The following is a 25,379-nucleotide window of genomic DNA, read 5'->3' as shown; positions in this document are numbered from 1 at the left end:
ACTGTATTTTTGTGTCTATTTCCTCTTTAGGTCTCGATGGCGAGGGCCAGCATCCTGTGGCTGATGGGCGAATACTGTGAGCACGTGCCTAAAATCGCCCCCGACGTTCTACGAAAGATGGCCAAGACCTTCACCAGCGAGGAGGACATTGTCAAACTTCAGACGGTCAACCTTGCTGCCAAACTCTACTTGACCAATTCCAAACAGGTCAAATCAAATCACACTTTGGGCGGGTGGGTGTTTTGGCTATGTTTTATCTTTCTTACTTTATCTCATACAGACTAAACTGCTGACTCAATACATTTTGAACTTGGGCAAGTATGATCAGAACTATGACATCAGAGACCGAACACGGTTTATTCGCCAGCTGATCGTCCCAAACGAGAAGAGCGGAGCCCTGAGCAAATACGCTCGCCGCATCCTGATGGCGCCCAAACCGGCTCCTGTCCTGCAGTCTGCCTTCAAAGGTAAGAACCTTGAAAAGTCACATAGTCATTTATATTTCTTTAGTGAATATATATATATATATATATATATATATATATATATATATATATATTGCAGTCTTTGTAAAATAATTTTAAAAATGAATGAAAATGCAAAGTATGCAGGTTTTCAGGTCTTGAAAAGTATTAAAGAATTGTTTAAATGTCTGAGTATTTACATAAATTCAATATTTAATAATATTTGTAATTAGGTATTAAAACATTTTAGATGTGTGTGTGTGTGTGTGTGTGTGTGTGTGTGTGTATATATATATATATATATATATACGGTCTGTGTTGGTTTAAAAAATATATTTATATTGTATTTTTTTATAAAATATATTATATTTATTTAAAAATATATAAAATAATTTTAAGCCTCAGAATTTTTATTTATTTATTATTTTGCAAGTTAAGTAGTAAAACATTTTATCAGCTAGAAATGACTTTTTGTATTTGCAGTCACTGCAAATTTTATTTTATTTATTTTTATTTTTTTGAATGATTGAAACTGCAAAAGAAAGTGTAGTGTTTCAAGTCTGGAAAAGTCGTAAAATATAATTCTGTAGTGAACATAATTTATAATATAGCTGCAAGCAGCGATGTCGGGCTCAAGCCATCAGTGCAACGCCACCCTGGTGGCATCGGGAAAACTGTGCCCAGCGGGCATAAGCATTTACAGTAACCCTCTGACAATCAAGTTTTAAGGGATGTGGCAGTTAAAGGGTTAATCCGACCAATCTAGACTTTGAAATCACATACACAGAACAATATATATAACTTTAGTAACACTTTATTTTAAAATGTATAAAAAATGTATAAGGTGTGCATTGTAGCTGACACCTATATGAACACATTACAATTGTTTTGTGACTACAAGTCTTTCTTCTCAAATGCTATTGAGTGGTCGCGAACGCGGATGGGAGAATGGCGCATATTTGTTTTGTTTTTTTTGAGCAACTGGTGCCCCCTCTGGGAGTTGGTGCTCTACGAAGACTGCATACTCTGCATATAGGGAGCGGCGGTACTATCTGGAAGATATATTCCTCAAACCATCGTACAAGTGAAGGTGATGCTAGTCCTTCAAGAATCGCTCAAAACCTTTTCAAGTGTACAGTTTCCTTTTATTGCATCTTGAAATAAATATTTCTGAATTCTGAATCAAACTGGGTTGTGTTTATTGATTTATTTTATAAGACAACTGAAACTTTAATCTCCTTTGTAATATATGTGCTTTTAAACCAAGAACAATGTAATTAGAGATGTATTCCTGCTTAATAATGACTATTATTAAGGGAAAAGGCTTTATAATCATGAACTATTTACTAATGCTTAGCTAATGAGTGCAGTTATTATAAAGTGTTACCAATGCATTTACTAATGTTAACAAATTAGACATTATTATACAGTGTTACCAAACCCTTTAATAATTTATTAGTGTTTTGTAATGATTTTAATGACCTATAAGCATTTGTGAAATAGTTTTGCTTGCATTGCAGCTTAATCTGTCAGTTGAAGAGTTTTACTGTTACATCCATGAGATTAATAAATGTCATGTCATGTCACAGGTTGTCATAGGTCAGTATCAAATGAGTTTGAAATTATAATTTGCAGCACAAATAAGGCTTCTTAGGATGTTTTTAAATCCCAAAAACTGTCAGAAAAGGATAAGGCCTAAGAGATTTCTTAACCTGTAATGAAAGGAAAAAAACACCACCATTAGCAACAACAAAAACAATAACAATTTAAAATATAGATTTTTTTTCCTGATTATTAAAGGAATGATTAGGTCTCTCTCTCTCTCTCTCTCTCTCTCTCTCTCTGCCAGACAGCCCCTCCCTACAATCCACACACACTGTCAGTCACCAAAGATTCACAGTCACCAACCCCCTCACACTCACACTCCCCCTCCCTCTCCCCCTCCCTTTCCTCACACAGACGGAGTGGCCAGAGTGAGATCATGTCAGTTGAGAAGTCTGACAGTTTTTTCTTTTCTTTTATCCATACAGTGTTGTAAAGTCATGAAACTATGCATATTTCCTCATAATGATTTGATCTCTGTATGAAAACATGCCTTGAAGTGTTTGGAAGCTGCAATTTAGACATACAATACAATTAATGTTTCCCTTCTTACTGTCATTTCAAAAAATCACCACGTCAAAACCGTTCAAGCTAACCAAAATCCGTTCGCAATTTAAGTTCCTCGATGTTGTTTCTTCATGTAGTCAAAGTTTGGTGTGTATAGTGTACTTCCCATGTGAGGAGTATGCATTAATTCACAACTGTAAAATCTCAAAAATACACATTCAAATCAAAATAGCTGACTTCCTGTTGATCGTAGCTTATGACTGTGAATTAGAAAGTTGTCCGTCTTGATAAGAACAATTTAAGTACCGAGTTTGGTGTCTGTAGCTAAAACTAAATAAAATGCATTATTATTATTATTAGCTGTACACTTGCTAAACATTTTTAAATATAAACTTATGCAATTGTGTGTGTGTATATATATATATATATATATATATATATATATATATATATATATATATATATATATATATATTTATTTATATATATATATATATATATATATATATATATATATATATATATATATATATATATATATATATATATATATATTATATATATATATAAATTCAAGTGTACAGTTTTCTTTTATTGCATCTTGAAATAAATATTTATGAGTTCTGTGTTTGTTTATTTTATTTATTTTATTTTTTATTTTACATTTTTTTAGGGAGATTACAGCCTTTAATCTCCTCAAAATAAATGTGCATATAAACCATGAACAATTTAATTATAGCTGTATTTATAAAATGCTTACTAAAATATTAATTTTGGGAGAAGGCTATATAAAGCATGAACTGACTATTTACTAATGCTTAGCTAAGAATTGCAGCTATTATGAAGTGTTACCAATGCATTTACTAATGTTAACAATTGAGACATTATTTTAAAGTGTTACCAAATCCTTAAATAATTTAAAAGTGTTTTGTTATGATTTCATTAACCTATAAGCATTTGTGAAATAGTTCTGCTTGCATTAAAGCTTAGTCTTCATCTGTGAGCTGAACAGTTTTACTGTTACATCCTTGAGATTATGTAAATTCAAATAAATGTCATGTCACAGGGTGACAGAGGTCAGTATCAAATGAGTTTGAAATTATTATTTGCAGCACAAATAAGGTTTTTTAGGATTTTTTTTAATCCCTGAAACTGTCAGAAAAGGATAAGGCCTAAGATATTTCTTAAGATGTAATGATAACAGCACAATTAGCAACAACAACAAAAAAATAACTATTTAAAATACAGTTTTTTTTCTGGTGATTAAAGATATGTTTAAGTCTCTCTCTCTCTCTCTCTCTCTCTCTCTCTGTCTGTCTGCCACTCAGCTCACACCCCTCCCCCACTCACACTCACACACACACACAGAGTCAGCACACAGAGTGACAGAGTGAGATCAGATGTCTGACAGTTTTTTAATTTTCTTTTAATCATACAGTGCTGTAAAGTCATGAAACTATGCATATTTCCTCAGAATCACTGGTTTTCTAAATTAAAAATGTTTTTTAAAGGTTTGGAAGCTGCAATTTAAAAATACAAGACGATTAATGTTTCACTTTTTACTGTCATTTCAAAAAATCACCACGACAAAACCGTTCAAGCTAACCAAAATCTGTTCGCAATTTAAGTTCCTCGATGTTTTTTCTTCATGTAGACAACGTTTGGTGTGTATAGTGTACTTCCCCTGTGAGGAGTATTCATTAATTCACAACTGTAAAATCTCAAAAATACACATTCAAATCAAAATAGCCGACTTCCTGTTGATCGTAGCTGATGACTGTGAATTAGAAAGTTGTCCGTCTTGAAAAGAACAATTTATGTACCAAGTTTGGTGTCTGTAGCTGAAACTAACCCCCCCACTTTTGACAAAAGGTGGCGCTATAGAGTGCCTCCTTCACGCCCTTTTAAAAGCTTTTGCCATTGTCTAGCTATCAAGAATACTGATATGTGTTTTGAGTTTCATGTAAATCTGAGCTTGTTGTCTGCCTCAAACTCACCATAACAGAACATTCAAGTTTGACACGTTGCCATGGCAACACTATATCAGATATCAATATCCCCACAACAGATTTACATCGGCCGTGTTTTGTCATTATTCTGATGAAGTTTTAAGTAAATCGAGTAAAAATAAGATGCTGAATTCAAAGCATTTGGAAAATGACACACTTCCTGCTGCCAGTTGGTGGCGCTATAACGTTGACTCTTAATAGCCACATATATACAATCGGTATCATACAACGAACAAACCCATGAAGTTTGATCAAATTCAGGAAATGTATGTGGATGTTATTAGACATTTCCTGTTTCTCATTTCTCGCCATAAGTTCCATGCCTCGCCACGGGCAAACCGTTCGAGATATCAAAAATCCCCTCGCAATTTTTCATCCTCAATGTCTTGAGATCATGTTCACCGAGTTTCGTGGCGAACGGGTTGAAAACCTCAGAGGAGTATTTCAAATTCCAGAGCATGCTTTTTTTAAACAGCCCTGAATAGCTGACTTCCTGTTGGGCGGAGCCTATGACATAAAGTGTGAAAGTTGTTCGGCTCAATGAGATCTATAAGTGTACCGAGTTTGATATAAATACATGCAAGTGTGTGTGAGCTATGGTTCAAGAATTCTGACTGTCTTCCAGGGGGCGCTGTAGAGCCCCTGTGCCACGCCCGGGTCCCAGCCTCTGCGGCGTCCTGATGGCCGCAGATTCCAATGTGTGTGCCAATTTTCAAGAGTTTTTGAGCATGTTAAGGCCCCCAAAACACCCCGGAAGGTTTAATAAAAAATAAAAATAATAATAAATATAGCTGCAAGCAGCGATGGCGGGCTCAAGCCACCAATGCCATCACCACCCCGGTGGCATCAGGTAAACTGTGCCCAGCGGGCACATGCATTCACAATATCCCTCAGGCAGTGAGGTTTTAAAGGATAGAGGGGAGCGTAGAGGGGAGCGTGCATTTGCAGTGGCTGGGCCACGACTCTGGAATACCCTGCCTTTAGAGATCAGACTGGCCCCTTCCTTGTCTATTTTTAAATCTTTGCTAAAAACTTTTTTTATTTTCCTTAGTGTACTGACTACTGTGTTATGCTACATTTTGAAATGGGTGGTTTTAAATTTTTTGTCTGGTCTATTTTTATGTATGTGTAATATTCTTGCTCTTATGTTAAAGCACTTTGGTCAGCCAGGAGGCTGTTGTAAATGCGCTATACATATAAATTGAACTTGAACTTGAACTTGAACTTGATATGGCAGTTAAAGGGTTAATCCGAATCATCTAGACTTTAAAATCACATTCACAGAACAATATATATATATATATGTATAACTTTAGTAACACTTTACAATAAGATTTAATTTATAAACATTATGTTAACATGAACAATATTTATATAGCATTCATTCATGTCAGTTAATATTCCAAACTTAAACATTAAAACATTGTTTTATTGTGATTTTTTTCCAAGCACATTTTACCAATTCCAAACCATATCAATCTTAATAACTACCATTATTTTTTATTTAATCATTTATGAGTGCTATACAATAGTCCAGGAAAGCTGGAAGAGAAAAACAGGTCAAGAAGAACTGACAAAAGAATTGCAAAAGAATTAGGAATTAATGTGAAGATTAATTTTTAGTCAATTCTGCAAGACAGACTTTCAGGAAAGGAGGTGGAATAAAAATGAGCTCCTAAATCTTAATCCCAGATTCTGGAAGATATATTCCTCAAACCATCGGACAAGAGAAGGTGGTGCTGGTCCTTCACGAGTCAGTCTAATCTGTTCATTAAGCCTATATAAAGTCTTAATATATAGTATTTCACAATACTTCATGGTATTCTAATTAAATATTTTTTTGGAATCTTAGATCTCTCAGAACCTGACACATTGTAATTCTGGAGACTCCAGGAAAGTGGCAGTTCTGTAAAATGTTGGCGCTGGAGACTAAATGCTCACTGATAGTTTCACACCTAATTCACTTAAAACACACACAAACACACACACACAGTGACAGAGGGACAGAGTGACATCAGATGTATGTTTTTTAATTTTCTGTCATCCATATAATGTTGTATAGTCATGAAACTATGCATATTTCCTCAGAATGACTTGTCTTCTATGTGTACATTTTTTTGAAGTGTTTAGAAGCTGCACTTTTTTTTACTGGTTCCTTTTTTACTATTATTTCAAAAAAATCACCACGACAAAACCATTCAAGCTATCCAAAATTCATTCACACCTGTTCTGTAAGATTAATTCTTTAAACAGTGGTAAAAGAGGATGTGGTGCTGAACCTTCAAGAGTCACTTAAAACGTATCTGTCCATAAAGCCTATTAAGAATTATTCTTAATATACAGTTCACAATACTTCAGCTTGTTATTCTAATTAAGTGAGGGTCATTTTATCAGTAAAATTCCTAAAATACATATTATTTTATTTGAAAGATTTCTATAAATTATTTAAATCATACTCGTTTCTACAATAATTATTTAAAAGTAATCATATAGCGCCATCTGGTGGCCATTATTGGTACTAAGAATTGCAAGCTTGATTTATATGTTATGATAGTTTTAATTTTATGCTGGCTCTTGAAAGTGATAAAGCTATGAAACTTACTGTGCTTCCTTCAAATGAGGACTTCTACTTATATAAAAAATTATGAAGATTTAGAATGAAAAATTGTAAAGATATAGTAAAATAACTATTGTATTTTTTTATGTTACTTTAATAAATCTCTATGGCAACACCATTTAAGCTATCCTAAACCCATTCACAATTTAACATCTCAGTATATAGGCATAATGTTGAAAAAGGAGTATGGAGTAGTATGAGTAGGACTATGAATTCATTTGCAGGCTTTATCATAAATCCACAATAAAATTTCTGAGTTCTGTATCAATCTGTGTTGTTGTTTGTTTATTTTTATCTTTTATTTTTCATAGGAAGATAACTTACTCTCATTTTTAATAAATGTGCTTATAAACCAAGGACAAGCTATTTATAGCTGTATTTATAAACTGCTTACTACTGACTATTAATATTGGGACAAGGCTTTATAAAGCATGAACTGACTATTTAATAATGAGTGCAGTTATTATAAAGTGTTATCAATGAATTTGCTAATGTTAACAAATTAGACATTATTTTACAGTGTTATCAAATCCTTAAATGACTCATAAGCATTTGTGAAAGTTCTGCTTGCATTACAGCTTAGTATTGATCTGTGAGCTGAACAGATTTACTGTTACATCCATGAGATTATGTAAATTAAAATAAATATAATGTCACAGGATGTCATAGGTCAGTATCAAATGAGTTTGAAATTATTATTTGCAGCACAAATAAGTTTTTTTTAGGATTTTTAAAAATCCCTAAAACTGTCAGAAAAAGGTTAAGGCCTAAGCTATTTCTATGTGAGTGGCTAATTTTATTTTTGTTTTTATAATTGTAATACACAAACTATGAAATTATACAAAATGTATAAAAAGATAAATAAATAAATACGCACATATTAAAAAAGCAGCCAAGTCGAATGAGTTTCCTTTTTTATATAGATTAAAATTGAAGACAGAAACAAGTGGTAAATGTGGTCACTTTAATATTCAAATCCAGTAGATCCAGTTTATGTTCACGTGGCTGTTTTCGTTTATAGTCGCCAAGCTATTATGTGTTTTGAAATAATCTTGTCCGTGATGTGTTCGTTCGTACGACGAAAGCCAGAATCCTGCAGCTCGAGAGATATATGTTATTCTGCCAGTCGCGCTTTCAAATAGTCTTGCACACTTAAACAGGTCACAAACACCTGCATTTAGCTGTTGTAGTGTTACAATGGGTTTATTGTGTGCATTTGTGGTAATATTTTATTTAAAAAAGCTCTTAAACAAGAATAAATTCGTTTGTTTTGAGCTGGACACTGTACGCGCTGATCGGAGGCGGTGATTTCAGATAGGCAGCTGCAAATATTTCATTTTCACACAAACAGTTCAAAAACATCTTAATTTAGCTCTTGGTGTGTTCTAATTGGTTGATTGTGTGATATCGCTGTAATAATTTATTTTTAAAAGCTTTAAAACAGAAATAAATTCGTTTTCTCTGAGCTCTTTACTCCAGACGCTCGTGATCACAGCGGTGATTCATCTCTCCTATTTCTCACGTATCTCTGGCCAGAAATAATTTATCCATGAGCCCTGAACCGGTAATAATCAGATATGTTGGTTTAGCTTGTCAGTGTGAATTAAATCTAAGTATTTGTTTGTATTTTTAACCGATTTAAAAGTGAAAGTAAAAGTCCGGGAATTGAACCTGTAGGGGCGCTATTTCTCTCAGACAATGGAAGTCTAAGCACACACACTCAAACAGAGGGACAGAGTGAGATGAGATGTCTGACAGTTTTTTTTTAATTTTCTGTTATCCATACAGTGTTGTAAAGTCGTTAAACTATGCATATTTCCTCAGAATGACTTTTTCATCTGTATGAAAAAATTCTTTGACGTGTTTGGAAGCTGCAATTTAAAAATACAATAATGATTCCCTTTGTAAGGTCATTTAAAAAAATCACCACGGCAAAACCATTCAAGCTATCCAAAATCCATTCACAATTTAAGTTCCTATCAGAAATACTGATGTGTGTTCAGAGTTTTGTGAAATTCTAAGTATGTTATTTGCCTCAAAATCACCTGAGAAGTATTCCAGTTTGACATGTTGCCACGGCAACAATATTTTTAGATATCAATATCCCCCCAGCAGATTTATATCGGCTGTGTTTTAACATTATTCTGATGAAGTTTGAAGCAAATCGAGTAATAATAAGATGCTGAATTCAAATCATTTTGAAAATGACACACTTCCTTCTGCCAGTTGGTGGCGCTATAACTTTGACTCCTAATAGTCACATATATGCGATCGACATCATACAACGAATAATCTGATGAAGTTTTATTAAAATCAGGAAATGTATGTGGACGGTATTAGACACTTCCTGTTTCTCATTTCTCGCCATAATTTCAACGCCTCGCCACGAGCAAACCGTTCGAGATATCAAAAATCCCCTGGCAATTTTTCATCCCCAGTGTCTTGAGATCATGTTGACCGAGTTTGGCGGCAATCGAGAAAAAAACCTATGACAAGTATTTCAAATTCCAGAGCATGCGCTTTTTACATAACTCTAAATAGCTGACTTCCTGATGGGCGGAGCCTATGACATGCAATACGAAAGTTGTTTGGCACGATGAGATCTATATGTGTACTGAGTTTCATATGAATATGTGCAAGTATGTGTGAGCTATACATCAACATTTCTGACTGTGTTCCAGGGGGCGCCGTAGAGCCCCTGTGCCACGCCCGGGTCCCAGCCTCTGCAGGCTCCTAAAGGCCACAGATTCCAAAGTGTGCGCAAATTTTCAAGAGTTTTTGAGTATGTTAAGGACCCCAAAAGCCCCCACAACTTTGACGAAAAATTTGAATACTAAACCCTAAATAGCCAACTTCCTGTTGGGCGGAGCCTATGATATGCAATACAAAAGTTGTTTGGATTGATGAGATTTATATGTGTACCGAGTTTCATACGTCTACGAGCAAGAATGTATGATATATGGCCCTCCATATTCCAGGGGGCGCTGTAGAGCCCCTGTGCCACGCCCGTGTATCAGTCTCTGCCCGGCCCTAATGGCCGCAGGTTCCAATCTGTGTGCCAATTTTCAAGACTTTTTAAGCACGTTAAGGGCCCCAAAAGCCCCCGAGACGTTGGAAAAAAATAATAATAATAATAATAATAATAATAAATATAGCTGCAAGCAGCGATGGCGGGCTCAAGCCACCAATGCCATCGCCACCCCGGTGGCATCAGGTAAACTGTGCCCAGCGGGCACATGCATTCACAATATCCCTCTGGCAGTGTGGTTTTAAAAGATATGGCAGTTAAAGGGTTAATCCGAATCATCTAGACTTTAAAATCACATTCACAGAACAATATATATATATATATATATATATATATATATATATATATATATATAACTTTAGTAACACTTTACAATAAGATTCCATTTATAAACATTATGTTAACATGAACAATATTTATATAGCATTCATTCATGTCAGTTAATATTCCAAACTTAAACATTAAAACATTGTTTTATTGTGATTTTTTTCCAAGCACATTTTACCAATTCCAAACCATATCAATCTTAATAACTACCATTATTTTTTATTTAATCATTTATGAGTGCTATACAATACTCCAGGAAAGCTGGAAAAGAAAAACAGGTCAAGAAGAACTGACAAAAAGAATTGCAAAATAATTAGGAATTAATGTGAAAAAAGATTAATTTTTAGTCAATTCTGCAAGCCAGACTTTTCAGGAAAGGAGGTGGAATAAAAATGAGCTCCTAAATCTTAATCCTGGATTCTGGAAGATATATTCCTCAAACCATCGAACAAGAGGAGGTGGTGCTGGTCCTTCACGAGTCACTCTAATCAGTTCATAAAGCCTATATATAAAGCCTTAATATATAGTATTTCACAATACTTCATGGTATTCTAATTAAATCATTTTTTGGAATCTTAGATCTCTCAGAACCTGACGCCGAGTAATTCTGAGACTCCAGGAAAGTGTCAGTTCTGTAAAATGTTGGCGCTGGAGACTAAATGCTCCCTGATAGTTTCACACCTAATTCACTTAACACACACACAAACACACACACAAACACACACACACACACACACACACTACCCACTGTGACAGAGGGACAGAGTGACATCAGATCTATGATAGTTTTTTAATTTTCTATCATCCATATAGTGTTGTATAGTCATGAAACTATGCATATTTCCTCAGAATGACTTGTCTTCTATGTGTACATTTTTTTGAAGTGTTTAGAAGCTGCACTTAAAAAAATAAAAGACATTTACTGGTTACTTTTTTACTGTTATTTCAAAAAATCACCACGACAAAACCATTCAAGCTATCCAAAATTAATTTGCATCTGTTCTGTAAGATAAATTCTTTAAACAGTGGTAAAAGAGGATGTGGGGCTGAACCTTCAAGAGTCACTCAAAACGTGTCTGTCCATAAAGCCTATAAAGAATTATTCTTAATATACAGTTCACAATATTTCAGCTTGTTATTCTAATTAAGTGAGGGTCATTTTATCAGTAAAATACATAAAATTCATATTATTTTTCTTTGAAAGATTTCTATAAATGATTTAAATCATACTTGTTTCTCCAATAATTATTTAAAAGTAATCCTATACCTCCATCTGGTGGCCATTATTGGTACTAAGAATTGCAAGCTTCATTTATAAGTTATGATAGTTTTAATTTTATGCTGGCTCTTGAAAATGATAAAGCTATTAAACTTACTGTGCTTCCTTCAAATGATGACTTCTACGTATATAAAAAAATATGAAGAGTTTGGAATGAAAAAAATTAAAGATATAGTAAAATAACTATTGTATTTTTTTTATGTTACTTTAATAAATCGCTATGACCACACCATTTAAGCTATCCTAAACCCATTCACAATTTAACATCTCAGTATATTGGCTTCATGTTAAAAAAAGTTTGGTGTGAACTACTTGTGTCTTCTTGGAGGAGTATGAAATCATTTACAGGCTGATTTTATCATAAATCCACAATAGAATTTCTGAGTTCTGTATCAATCAGTGTTGTTGTTTGTTTATTTTTATTTTTTTATTTTTCATAGGAAGATAACTGACCCTTTACTCTCCTTTTTAACAAATGTGCTTATAAACCAAAAACAAGCTATTTATAGCTGTATTTATAAACTGCTTACTACTGACTATTAATATTGGGACAAGGCTTTATAAAGCATGAACTGACTATTTACTTTTTGAGTTTGAAATTATTATTTGCAGCACAAATAAGGTTTTTTAGGATTTTTAAAAATCCCTAAAACTGTCAGAAAAGGATAAGGCCTATTTCTATGTGAGTGGCTACATTTATTTGTTTTTATAACTATAATGCATAAACTATGAAATTATACAAAATGTATAAAAAAAAAGTACAACAGTTATTGTTTTCCAATGTTTTTTATAATTTTTTTTTTTTTTTTTTTTTTGGATTTACATTTAAAAAAATTAGCCTACTGCAATCATTCTAAACAGCTTGAATAAAACCTGTCAATATTTATTATAGACCACTGTAACTGTGTATAATCTAACAAACAAGTTTATTATGAAAATAAAAGTGTGTACACCAGAAAAATTGGACGATAAAGAAATTGCTAACAATAGTATAATAGATCATGTTTTATGTTTTTAGGCGTTTAGATGCAGAAATGGACAAATAAAATGTAAAATAAAATGTAATTGATTTAATTAAATATAGATTAATTCTTGTTAGAGCGAAATAATAAATACATACGTACACACATTAAAAAAGCAGCCAAGATGAATGAGTTTCATTTTTTTTATAGATTCAAATTGAAGACAGAAGCAGCTGGTATATGCGGTCACTTAATATTCAAATCCAGTAGATCCACTTCAGATTTATTTCTCTACAGTTTATGTTCAATTGGCTGTTTTCGTTCATATTCGCCAAGCTATTTTGAAATAATCTTGTCCGTTATGTGTTCGTTCGTACGACGAAAGGCAGAATCCTGCAGCTCGAGAGATATGTTATTCTGCCAGTCGCGGTGTCAAATAGTCTTTCACACTTAAACGAGTCACAAACACCTGCATTTAGCTCTTGCAGTGTTACAATGGGTTTATTGTGTGCATTTGTGGTAATATTTTATTTAAAAAAGCTCTTAAACAAGAATAAATTCGTTTGTTTTGAGCTCGACACTGTAAGCGCTGATCGGAGCGGTGATTTCAGACAGGCAGCCGCGAATATTTAATTTTCACACAAACAGTTCAAAAACATCTGAATTTAGCTCTTGGTGTGTTCTAATTGGTTGATTGTGTGATATCGCTGTAATAATTTATTTTTAAAAGCTTTAAAACAGGAATAAATTCGTTTTTTCTGAGCTCTTTACTCCAGACGCTCGTGATCAGAGCGGTGATTCATCTCTCCTATTTCTCACGTATCTCTGGCCAGAAATTATTTATCCATGAGCCCTGAACCGGTAATAATCAGATATGTTGGTTTAGCTTGTCAGTGTGAATTAAATCTAAGTATTTGTTTGTATTTTTAACCGATTTAAAAGTGAAAGTAAAAGTCCGGTAATTGCACCTGTAGGGGCGCTATTTCTCTCAGACAATGGAAGTCTGAAGCACATATACTCAAACAGAGGGACAGAGTGAGATGAGATGTCTGACAGTTTTTTAATTTTCTGTTATCCATACAGTGTTGTAAAGTCGTGAAACTATCCATATTTACTCAGAATGACTTTTTTTCTGTATGAAAAAAGGTTTTGAAGTGTTTGGAATTTAAAAATGCAGGACAATTAATAATTCCATTTTTATTGTCATTTAAAAAAATCACCATGACAAAACCGTTCAAGCTATCCAAAATCCATTGGCAATTTAAGTTGTTTAAAATGTTTTGGCATCATGTAGACAAAGTTTGGTGTGTATAGTGTTACTCTCCTCTGAGCAGTATGCATTAATTCACAGCTAAATGTAAAAAAAAAATCCACATTCAAATCAAAATAGCTGACTTCCTGTTGATCGTAGCTGATGACTGTGAATTAGAAAGTTGTCCGTGTTGATAAGAACAATTTTTGTACCGAGTTTGGTGTCTGTAGCTAAAACTAACCCCCCCACTTTTGACAAAAGGTGGCGCTATAGAGTGCCTCTTCCACGCCCTTTTAAAAGCTTTTTCCATTGTCTAGCTATCAAGAATACTGATATGTGTTTTGAGTTTCATGTAAATCTGAGGTTGTTATCTGCCTCAAAATCACCATAACAGAATATTCAAGTTTGACACGTTGCCATGGCAACAATATATAAGATATCAATATCCCCACAACAGATTTACATCGGCCATGTTTTGTCATTATTCTGATGAAGTTTGAAGCAAATCGAGTAAAAATAAGATGCTGAATTCAAAGCATTTTGAAAATGACTCACTTCCTGCTGCCAGTTGGTGGCGCTATAACGTTGACTCTTAATAATCACATATATACGATCGGTATCATACATCGAACAAACCGATGAAGTTTGATCAAACTCAGGCAATGTATGTGGATGTTATTAGGCATTTCCTGTTTCTCACTTTTTGCCCTAATTTCAACGCCTCGCCACGGGCAAACCGTTCGAGATATAAAAAATCCCCTCGCAATTTTTCATCCCCAATGTCTTGAGATCATGTTCACCGAGTTTGGTGGCAATCATGTAAAAAACCTATGACAAGTATATCAAATTCCAGAACATGCTTTTTTTAAACAGCCATGAATAGCTGACTTCCTGTTGGGCGGAGCCTTTGACATAGAGCGCGAAAGTTGTTCAGCTCAATGAGATCTACAAGTGTACTGAGTTTCATATAAATATATGCAAGTGTGTGTGAGCTATGGTTCAAGATTTCTGACTGTGTTCCAGGGGGCGCTGTAGAGCCCCTGTGCCACGCCCGGGTCCCAGTCTCTGTGGCGTCCTGATGGCCGCAGATTCCAATGTGTGTGCCAATTTTCAAGAGTTTTTGAGCATGTTAAGGCCCCCAAAAACCCCCGGAAGGTTTAATAAAAAATAAAAAAAATAATAATAATAATAAGAAAAAGAATAATCCTTAGGGGAACAATAGGGCTCTTCGCCCCTTCGGGCTTGAGCCCTAATAATAATAATAAGAATAATCCTTAGGGGAACAATAGGGCTCTTCGCCCCTTCGGGCTTGAGCCCTAAATATAGCTGCAAGCAGCGATGGCGGGCTCAAGCCACCAATGCCATCGCCACCCCGGTGGCATCAGGTAAACTGTGCCCAGCGGGCACATGCATTCACAATATCCCTCTGGCAGTGAGGTTTTAAAGGATATGGCAGTTAAAGGGTTAATCCGAATCATCTAGACTTTAAAATCACATTCACAGAACAATATATATATATATATATATATATATATATATATATATATATATATATATATATATATATATATATATATATTTAGTAACACTTTACAATAAGATTTCATTTATAAACATTATGTTAACATGAACAATATTTATATAGCATTCATTCATGTCAGTTAATATTCCAAACTTAAACATTAAAACATTGTTTTGTGATTTTTTTTCCAAGCACATTTTACCAATTCCAAACCATATCAATCTTAATAACTACCATTATTTTTTATTTAATCATTTATGAGTGTTATACAATAGTCCAGGAAAGCTGGAAGAGAAAAACTCCTTATATTCATGTGCAGAATTATTAGGCATGTTTTCTTTTACAGATGAAATGCACTAAAAAAGAGTTTTAACTCAAACTATTTTAACTCAAAGTCGAAAATTATGAAATACCCATGAGAAATATCAAACACAAATGCAATACAGAAATGGATAAGTTAAGACTTGACCATTGTACAAAAATGCTGACTGGGTCATGAGGTCAGAAAAGAAGAAGAAAAAAAAAAAAACAGGTCAAGAAGAACTGACAAAAAAAATTGCAAAATAATTAGGAATTAATGTGAAGATTAATTTTTAGTCAATTCTGCAAGACAGACTTTTCAGGAAAGGAGGTGGAATAAAAATGAGCTCCTAAATCTTAATCCCGGATTCTGGAAGATATATTCCTCAAACCATCAGACAAGAGGAGGTGGTGCTGGTCCTTCGAGTCACTCTAATCGGTTCAGAAAGCCTATATATAGTCTTATATATATAAGTCTTAATATATAGTATTTCACAATACTTCATGGTATTCTAATTAAATCATTTTTTGGAATCTTAGATCTCTCAGAACCTAACACATTGTAATTCTGAGACTCCAGGAAAGTGGCAGTTCTGTAAAATGTTGGCGCTGGAGACTAAATGCTCCCTGATAGTTTCACACCTAATTCACTTAACACACACACACACACACACACACACACACACACATTACCCACAGTGACAGAGGGACAGAGTGACATCAGATGTATGATAGTTTTTTTAATTTTCTATCATCCATATAGTGTTGTATAGTCATGAAACTATGCATATTTCCCCAGAATGACTTGTCTTCTATGTGTACAATTTTTTTAAGTGTTTAGAAGCTGCACTTTAAAACAATAAAAGACATTTACTGGTTACTTTTTTACTGTTATTTCAAAAAATCACCACGACAAAACCATTCAAGCCATTCAAAATTCATCCGCACCTGTTCTGTAAGATACATTCTTTAAACAGTGGTAAAAGAGGATGTGGTGCTGATCCTTCAAGAGTCACTCAAAACATATCTGTCCCTAAGCCTATAAAGAATTATTCTTAATATACAGTTCACAATACTTCAGCTTGATATTCAAATTAAGTGAGGGTCATTTTATCAGTAAAATACATAAAATTCATATTATTTTTCTTTGAAAGATTTCTATAAATGATTTAAATCATTATACTTGTTTCTACAATAATTATTTAAAAGTAATCCTATAGCACCATCTGGTGGCCATTATTGGTACTAAGAATTGCAAGCTTGATTTATATGTTATGATAGTTTTAATTTTATGCTGGCTCTTGAAAATGATAAAGCTATGAAACTTACTGTGCTTCCTTCAAATGATGACTTCTACGTATATAAAAAATTATGAAGAGTTGGAATTAAAAATGTTAAAGATATAGTAAAATAACTATTGTATTTTTTTATGTTACTTTAATAAATCGCTATGGCCACACCATTTAAGGTATCCTAAACCCATTCGCAATTTAACACCTTCAGTATATGGCTTCATGTTAAAACAGTTTGGTGTGAACTACTTATGTCTTCTTAGAGGAGAATGAATTCATTTACAGGCTGAGTTTATCATAAATCCACAATAACATTTCTGAGTTCTGTATCAATCTGTGTTGTTGTTTGTTTATTTTTATTTTTCATAGGAAGATAACTGACCCTTTACTCTCCTTTTTAATAAATGTGCTTATAAACCAAGAACAAGCTATTTATAGCTGTATATATATAAACTGCTTACTACTGACTATTAATATTGGGACAAGGCTTTATAAAGCATGAACTGACTATTTACTAATGAGTGCAGTTATTATAAAGTGTTATCAATGCATTTGCTAATGTTAACAAATTAGACATTATTTTACAGTGTTATTAAATCCTTTCAATGATTTGTAAGTGTTTTGTAATGATTTTATTGACCTACAAGCATTTGTGAAAGTTCTGCTTGCATTACAGCTTAGTCTTGATCTGTGAGCTGAACAGATTTACTGTTACATCCATGAGATTATGTAAATTCAAATAAATATCATGTCACAGGATGTCAGAGGTCAGTATCAAATTAATTTGAAATTATTATTTGCAGCACAAATAAGGTTTTTTAGGATTTTTAAAAATCCCTAAAACTGTCAGAAAAGGATAAGGCCTAAGATTTCTATGTGAGTGGCTAAATTTATTTGTTTTTATAACTATAATGCATAAACTATGAAATTATACAAAATTTATAAAAATTTACAACAGTTATTCTTTTCCAATGTTTTTTTTATTTTATTTTATTTTTTATTTACATTTAAAAAAATTAGCCTACGCAATCATTCTAAACAGCTTGAATAAAACCTGTTAATATTTATTATAGACCACTGTAACTGTGTATAATCTAACAAACAAGTTTATTATGAAAATAAAAGCGTGTACACCAGATAAATTGGACGATAAAGAAATTGCTAACAATAATATAATAGAGCATGTTTTAGGTTTTTAGGCGTTTAGATGCAGAAATGGACAAATCAAATGTAAAATAAAATGTAATTGATTTAATTAAATATAGATTAAGTCTTGTTAGAGCAAAATAATAAATAAATACCTACACACATTAAAAAAGCAGCCAAGATTAATGAGTTTAATTTTTTATATAGATTAAAATTGAAGACAGAAGCAGGTATATGCGGTCACTTAATATTAAATTGTTTTCGTTTATATTCGCCAAGCTATTATGTATTTTGAAATAATCTTGTCCGTGATGTGTTCGTTCTTATGACGAAAGGCAGAATCCTGCAGCTCGAGAGATATATGTTATTCTGCCAGTCGCGCTTTCAAATAGTCTTGCACACTTAAACGGGTCACAAACACCTGCATTTAGCTCGTGTTGTGTTATAATGGATGTATTGTGTGCATTTATGGCAATAAGTTATTTAAAAAAGCTCTTAAACAAGAATAAATTCGTTAGTTTTGAACTTGTGACACTGTGCGCGCTGATCGGAGCAGTGATTTCATATAGGCAGCCGCAAATATTTCATTTTCACACAAACAGTTCAAAAACATCTGAATTTAGCTCTTGGTGTGTTCTAATTGGTGAATTGTGTGATATCGCTGCAATACTTTATTTTTAATAGCTATAAAACAAGAATAAACTCGTTTTTTCTGAGCTCATCATTCCACACGCTCTTGCTCAGAGCGGTGATTCATCTCTCGTGTTTCTCACGTATCACTGACCACACATCAATTATTAATGAGCCCTGACCTGATAATAATCATATATGTTGGTTTAGCTTGTCAGTGTGAATTAAATCCAAGTATTTATTTGTATTTTAACCGATTTAAAAGTGAAACCAAAAGACAGTCTCCTCCCTCTTTAACTCCGGTAACTGCACCTGTAGGGGCGCTATTTCTCTCAGACAATGGAAGTCTAAGCACACTCACTCAAACAGAGGGACAGAGTGAGAGGAGATGTCTGACAGTTTTTTAATTTTCTGTTATCCATACAGTGTTGTAAAGTCATGAAACTATGCATATTTACTCAGAATAACTTTTTTTCTGTATGAAAAAAGGTTTTGAAGTGTTTGGAATTTAAAAATGCAGGAAAATTAATAATTCCATCTTTACTGTCATTTAAAAAAATCACCACGACAAAACCATCCAAGCTATCCAAAACCCATTCACAATTTAAGTTCCTTAATGTTTTTTCAACATGTAGACAAAGTTTGGTGTGTATAGTGTTACTCTCCTCTGAGCAGTATGCATTAATTCACAGCTAAATGTAAAAAACAATCCACATTCAAATCAAAATAGCCAACTTCCTGTTGGTCGTAGCTGATGACTGTGAATTAGAAAGTTGTCCGTCTTGATAAGAACAATTTTTGTACTGAGTTTGGTGTCTGTAGCTAAAACTAACCCCCCCACTTTTGACAAAAGGTGGCGCTATAGAGTGCCTCTTCCACGCCCTCTTATGAACTTTTGCCAGTGTCTAGCTGTCACTAATACTGATATGTGTTCTGAGTTTGATGAAATTCTAAGCATGTTATATGCCTCAAAATCACCTGAGAAGTATTCCAGTTTGACATGTTGCCACGGCAACAATAATTTTAGATATCCAATTTCCCCCAGCAGATTCATATCGGCTGTGTTTTAACATTATTCTGATGAAGTTTGAAGCAAATCGAATAAAAATAGGATGCTGAATTCAAAGCATTTTGAAAATGACACACTTCCTGCTGCCAGTTGGTGGCGCTATAACTCTGACTCCTAATAGTCACATATATGTGATCGACATCATACAATGAATAATCTGATGAAGTTTGATTGAAATCAGGAAATGTATGTGGATGGTATTAGACACTTCCTGTTTCTCAATTCTCGCCATAGTTTCAACGCCTCGCCACGAGCAAACCGTTCGAGATATCAAAAATCCCCTGGCAATTTTTCATCCCCAATGTCTTGAGATCATGTTGACCGAGTTTGGTGGTAAACGAGAAAAAAACCTATGACAAGTATTTCAAATTCCAGAGCATGCGCTTTTTACATAACTCTAAATAGCTGACTTCCTGTTGGGTGGAGCCTATGACATGCAATACGAAAGTTGTTCGGCACGATGAGATCTATATGTGTACTGAGTTTCATATGAATATGTGCAAGTATGTGTGAGCTATACATCAACATTTCTGACTGTGTTCCAGGGGGCGCCGTAGAGCCCCTGTGCCACGCCCGGGTCCCAGCCTCTGCAGGCTCCTAAAGGCCACAGATTCCAAAGTGTGCGCAAATTTTCAAGAGTTTTTGAGTATGTTAAGGACCCCAAAAGCCCCCACAACTTTGACGAAAAATTTGAATACTAAACCCTAAATAGCCAACTTCCTGTTGGGCGGAGCCTATGATATGCAATACAAAAGTTGTTTGGATTGATGAGATTTATATGTGTACCGAGTTTCATTCGTCTACGAGCAAGAATGTATGATATATGGCCCTCCATATTCCAGGGGGCGCTGTAGAGCCCCTGTGCCACGCCCGTGTATCAGTCTCTGCCCGGCCCTAATGGCCGCAGGTTCCAATCTGTGTGCCAATTTTCAAGACTTTTTAAGCACGTTAAGGGCCCCAAAAGCCCCCGAGACGTTGGAAAAAAATAATAATAATAATAATAATAATAATAATAATAAAAAATAATCCTAAGGAAAACAATAGGCCTCTCGCCCTTTGGGCTTGAGCCCTAATAAAAAATAATCCTAAGGAAAACAATAGGCCTCTCGCCCTTTGGGCTTGAGCCCTAAATATATAGCTGCAAGCAGCGATGTCGGGCTCAAGCCATCAGTGCAACGCCACCCCGGTGGGATCGGGAAAACTGTGCCCAGCGGACATAAGCATTTCCAGTAACCCTCTGGCAATCAAATTTTAAGGGATACGACAGTTAAAGGGTTAATCCGACCCATCTAGACTTTGAAATCACATACACAGAACAATATATATAACTTTAGTAACACTTTATTTTAATATATATAAAAAATGTATAAGGTGTGCATTGTAGCTGACACCTAAATGAACACATTACAAATGTTTTATGACTGCAAGTCTTTTTCCTCAAATGCTATTGAGCTTCAAATTTGCGTTTGAGCCCATGTGAAAAAGTAGCATAATTTACATATGACTTACAGTTTGTTTTAATAAACATAAAACATTCAATTTAATTGTGCATTATAGCTGTCACCTAGATGAACAATTACAGTTGTTTTTTATGACTGTAAGTAATTCTCTTCAAATGCTACTGACATTAGAAAAGTGTATAACAATGTCACATGTAACTTTAAAGACGGTCCCTAAATTTGAGACTCTCGAATTTCCAATGTCAAGCCAACTTTATGCCTGTTTTTGTTTTGTTTTTTACTTTATTTTTCTTTTCTCTGTGCCGGATTGCTGATGTCTTTTACCCGGGCATAGATGTCCATCCATCAATTACGAACATTCATCCGCAAATGTCCGAGCGGTCGCGAGCACATATTGGAGAATGGCGCATGTTTTATTTTTTTTGAGCTACTGGGATGGTGCCCCCTCTGGGAGTTGGTGCCCTACGAAGACTGCGTATTCTGCATATAGGGAGCGGCGGTACTATCTGGAAGATATATTACTCAAACCGTCATACAAGAGGAGGTGATGCTAGTACTTCAAGAATCTCTCAAAACATATCTGTTCATAAAGCCTATATATAAAGTCTTAATATAGTATTCCACAATATGTTGTGCTATTCTAATATTATTGCAGTTTTTTATTGACATTGTTATTTGCTGTTATTTTTTGTTTTAATATTGTTACTGTTGTTACTTGTTGTACGGTGACCTTGAGTGGTTTGAAAGGCTCCTTAAATAAAATGCATTATTATTATTATTATTATTATTATTATTATTAGCTGTGCACTTGATAAAACAAATAAATATAAACTTATGCAATTGTATATATATATATATATATATATATATATATATATATATATATATATATATATATATATATATATATATATATATATATATATATATATATATATATATATATAGTGTACAGTTTTCTTTTATTGCATCTTGAAATAAATGTTTCTGAGTTCTGTGTTTGTTTATTTTTTTATTTTTTTTTAGGAAGATTACAGCCTTTAATCTCCTCAAAATAAATGTGCATATAAACCATGAACAATTTAATTATAGCTGTATTTATAAAATGCTTACTAATGACTATTAATTTTGGGAGAAGGCTATATAAAGCAGCAACAGTTGATGTTGAGGCCTAAGATATTTCTTAAGCTGTAATGATGAAAAAACAACAACAACAACAACAACACAAAATTGCTTATTTTTTTTCTGCTGGTGATTAAAGAGATGATTAAGTCTCCCTCCCTCTCTCTCTCTCTCTCTCTCTCTGACACCAAGCCCATCCCCTCTCCCACACATTCACACAAACTCAGCACACACACTTAACACACCCACACTTAACACACAAACACACACACACATTACCCACAGTGACAGAGGGACAGAGTGACATCAGATGTATGATAGTTTTTTTTTTAATTTTCTATCATCCATATTGTGTTGTATAGTCATGAAACTATGCATATTTCCTCAGAATGACTTGTCTTCTATGTGTACATTTTGTTGAGTTTAGAAGCTGCACTTAAAAAAAATAAAAGACATTTACTGGTTCCTTTTTTACTGTTATTTCAAAAAATCACCATGACAAAACCATTCAAGCTATCCAAAATTCATTCGCACCTGTTCTGTAAGATAAATTCTTTAAACAGTGGTAAAAGAGGATGTGGTGCTGATCCTTCAAGAGTCACTCAAAACGTATCTGTCCATAAAGCCTATAAAGAATTATTCTTAATACACAGTATTCCTAATTATTCTAATTAAGTGAGGGTCATTTTATCAGTAAAATTCATATTATTTTTCTTTGAAAGATTTCTATAAATGATTTAAATCATATTCGTTTCTACAATAATTATGTAAAAGTAATCCTATAGCTCCATCTGGTGGCCATTATTGGTACCAAGAATTGCAAGCTTGATTTATATGTTATGATAGTTTTAATTTTATGGTGGCTCCTGGACATGATAAAGCTAATATACAATATATATAACTTTAGTGACACTTTACAATAATATTTCATTTCTAAACATTATGTTAACACAAACAATATTTATATAGCATTCATTCATGTCAGTTAATATTCCAAACTTAAACATTAAAACATTGTTTTATTGTGATTTTTTTCCAAGCACATTTTACCAATTCCAAACCATATCAATCTTAATAACTACCATTATTTTTTATTTAATCATTTATGAGTGCTATACAATAGTCCAGGAAAGCTGGAAGAGAAAAACTCCTTATATTCATGTGTGCAGAATTATTGGGCATGTTTTCTTTTACAGATGAAATGCGCTAAAAAAAGAGTTTTAACTCTGTAAAGCCTGTGAGAAATATCAAACACAAATGCAATACAGAAATTGATAAGTTAAGACTTGGCCATTGTATTTTTTTATGTTACTTTAATAAATCGGTATGGCCACACCATTTAAGGTATCCTAAACCCATTCGCAATTTAACATCTTCAGTATATTAGCATCATGTTGAAAAAGTTTGGTGTGAACTACTTATGTCTTCTCGGAGGAGTATGAATTCATTTTTACATGCTGATTTTATCATAAATCCACAATAAAATTTCTGAGTTCTGTATCAATCTGTGTTGTTGTTTTTTTATTTTTATTTTTTTTATTTTTCATAGGAAGATAACTGAAAAGATTACTCTCCTTTTTAATAAATGTGCTTATAAACCAAGAACAAGCTATTTATAGCTGTATTTATAAACTGCTTACTACTGACTATTAATATTGGGACAAGGCTTTATAAAGCATAAACTGACTATTTACTAATGAGTGCAGTTATTATAAAGTGTTACCAATGCATTTACTAATGTTAACAAATTAGACATTATTTTACAGTGTTATTAAATCCTTTAATGACTTATAAGCATTTGTGAAAGAAGCTTAGTCTTCATCTGTGAACTGAACAGTTTTACTGTTACATCCATGAGATTATGTAAATTAAGATAAATGTCATGTCACAGGATGGAATAGGTCAGTATCAAATGAGTTGAAATTATTATTTGCAGCACAAATAAGTATTTTTAGAATTTTGTTTTTAATTCCTGAAACTGTCAGAAAAGGATAAGGCCTAAGAGATTTCTTAAGCTGTAATGAAAACAGCAATGTTAGCAACAGCAACAAAAAATAACAATTTAAAATACATTTTTTTTCTGGTGATTAAAGTGATGATTAAGTCTCTCTCTCTCTCTCTCATTGTGTCTGCCACTCAGCTCATGCCCATCCCCCACTCACACACACACTCACACACACACATGCACTCAGTCAGCACACATACATTGCTCAAACAGAGGGACAGAGTGAGTTGAGATGTCTGACAGTTTTTTTTTAATTTTCTTTTAATCATACAGTGTTGTAAGGTCATGAAACTATGCATATGTCCTCAGAATGATTTGATCTCTGTATGATTTTTTTTTAAAGTGTTTGGAAGCTGCAATTTAAAAATACAAGACAATTAATGATTCCCTTTTTACTGTCATTTCAAAAAATCACCACGACAAAACGGTTCAAGCTAACCAAAATCCGTTCGCAATTTAAGTTCCTCAATGTTTTTTCAACATGTAGACAAAGTTTGGTTAGTATAGTGAACATTTCCTCTGAGGAGAATGCATTAAATCAGAGCTCAATTTAAATATTCAAATAAAAATAGCCGACTTCCTGTTGGTCGTAGCTGATGACTGTGAATTAGAAAGTTGTCCGTCTTGATAAGAACAATTTATGTACCAAGTTTGGTGTCTGTAGCTAAAACTAAACCCCCCACTTTTGACAAAAGGTGGCGCTATAGCATGCCTCCTTCACGCCCTTTTAAAAGCTTTTCCCATTGTCTAGCTATCACTAATACTGATATGTGTTTTTAGTTTCAT

The 25,379-nt window shown here is 33.6% G+C and overlaps 1 protein-coding gene across 2 annotated transcripts in view; it reads left to right on the top strand.

Moving 5' to 3' along the window:
• Positions 1–25,379, top strand: part of LOC127985676 (AP-3 complex subunit beta-1) — a 95,734-nt gene that overhangs the window by 20,198 nt on the left and 50,157 nt on the right. For both annotated transcript variants that reach the window (XM_052587729.1, XM_052587728.1), the window contains exons 15-16: positions 31–207; positions 281–467. In XM_052587729.1, coding sequence (XP_052443689.1) covers positions 31–207; positions 281–467 — 364 coding nt within the window. The remainder of the gene's footprint in view (positions 1–30; positions 208–280; positions 468–25,379) is intronic.

Source organism: Carassius gibelio, chromosome B21 (assembly GCF_023724105.1).
Source record: "Carassius gibelio isolate Cgi1373 ecotype wild population from Czech Republic chromosome B21, carGib1.2-hapl.c, whole genome shotgun sequence".
Lineage (NCBI taxonomy): Eukaryota > Metazoa > Chordata > Actinopteri > Cypriniformes > Cyprinidae > Carassius > Carassius gibelio.
This window is presented reverse-complemented; position numbering and strand designations above follow the sequence as displayed.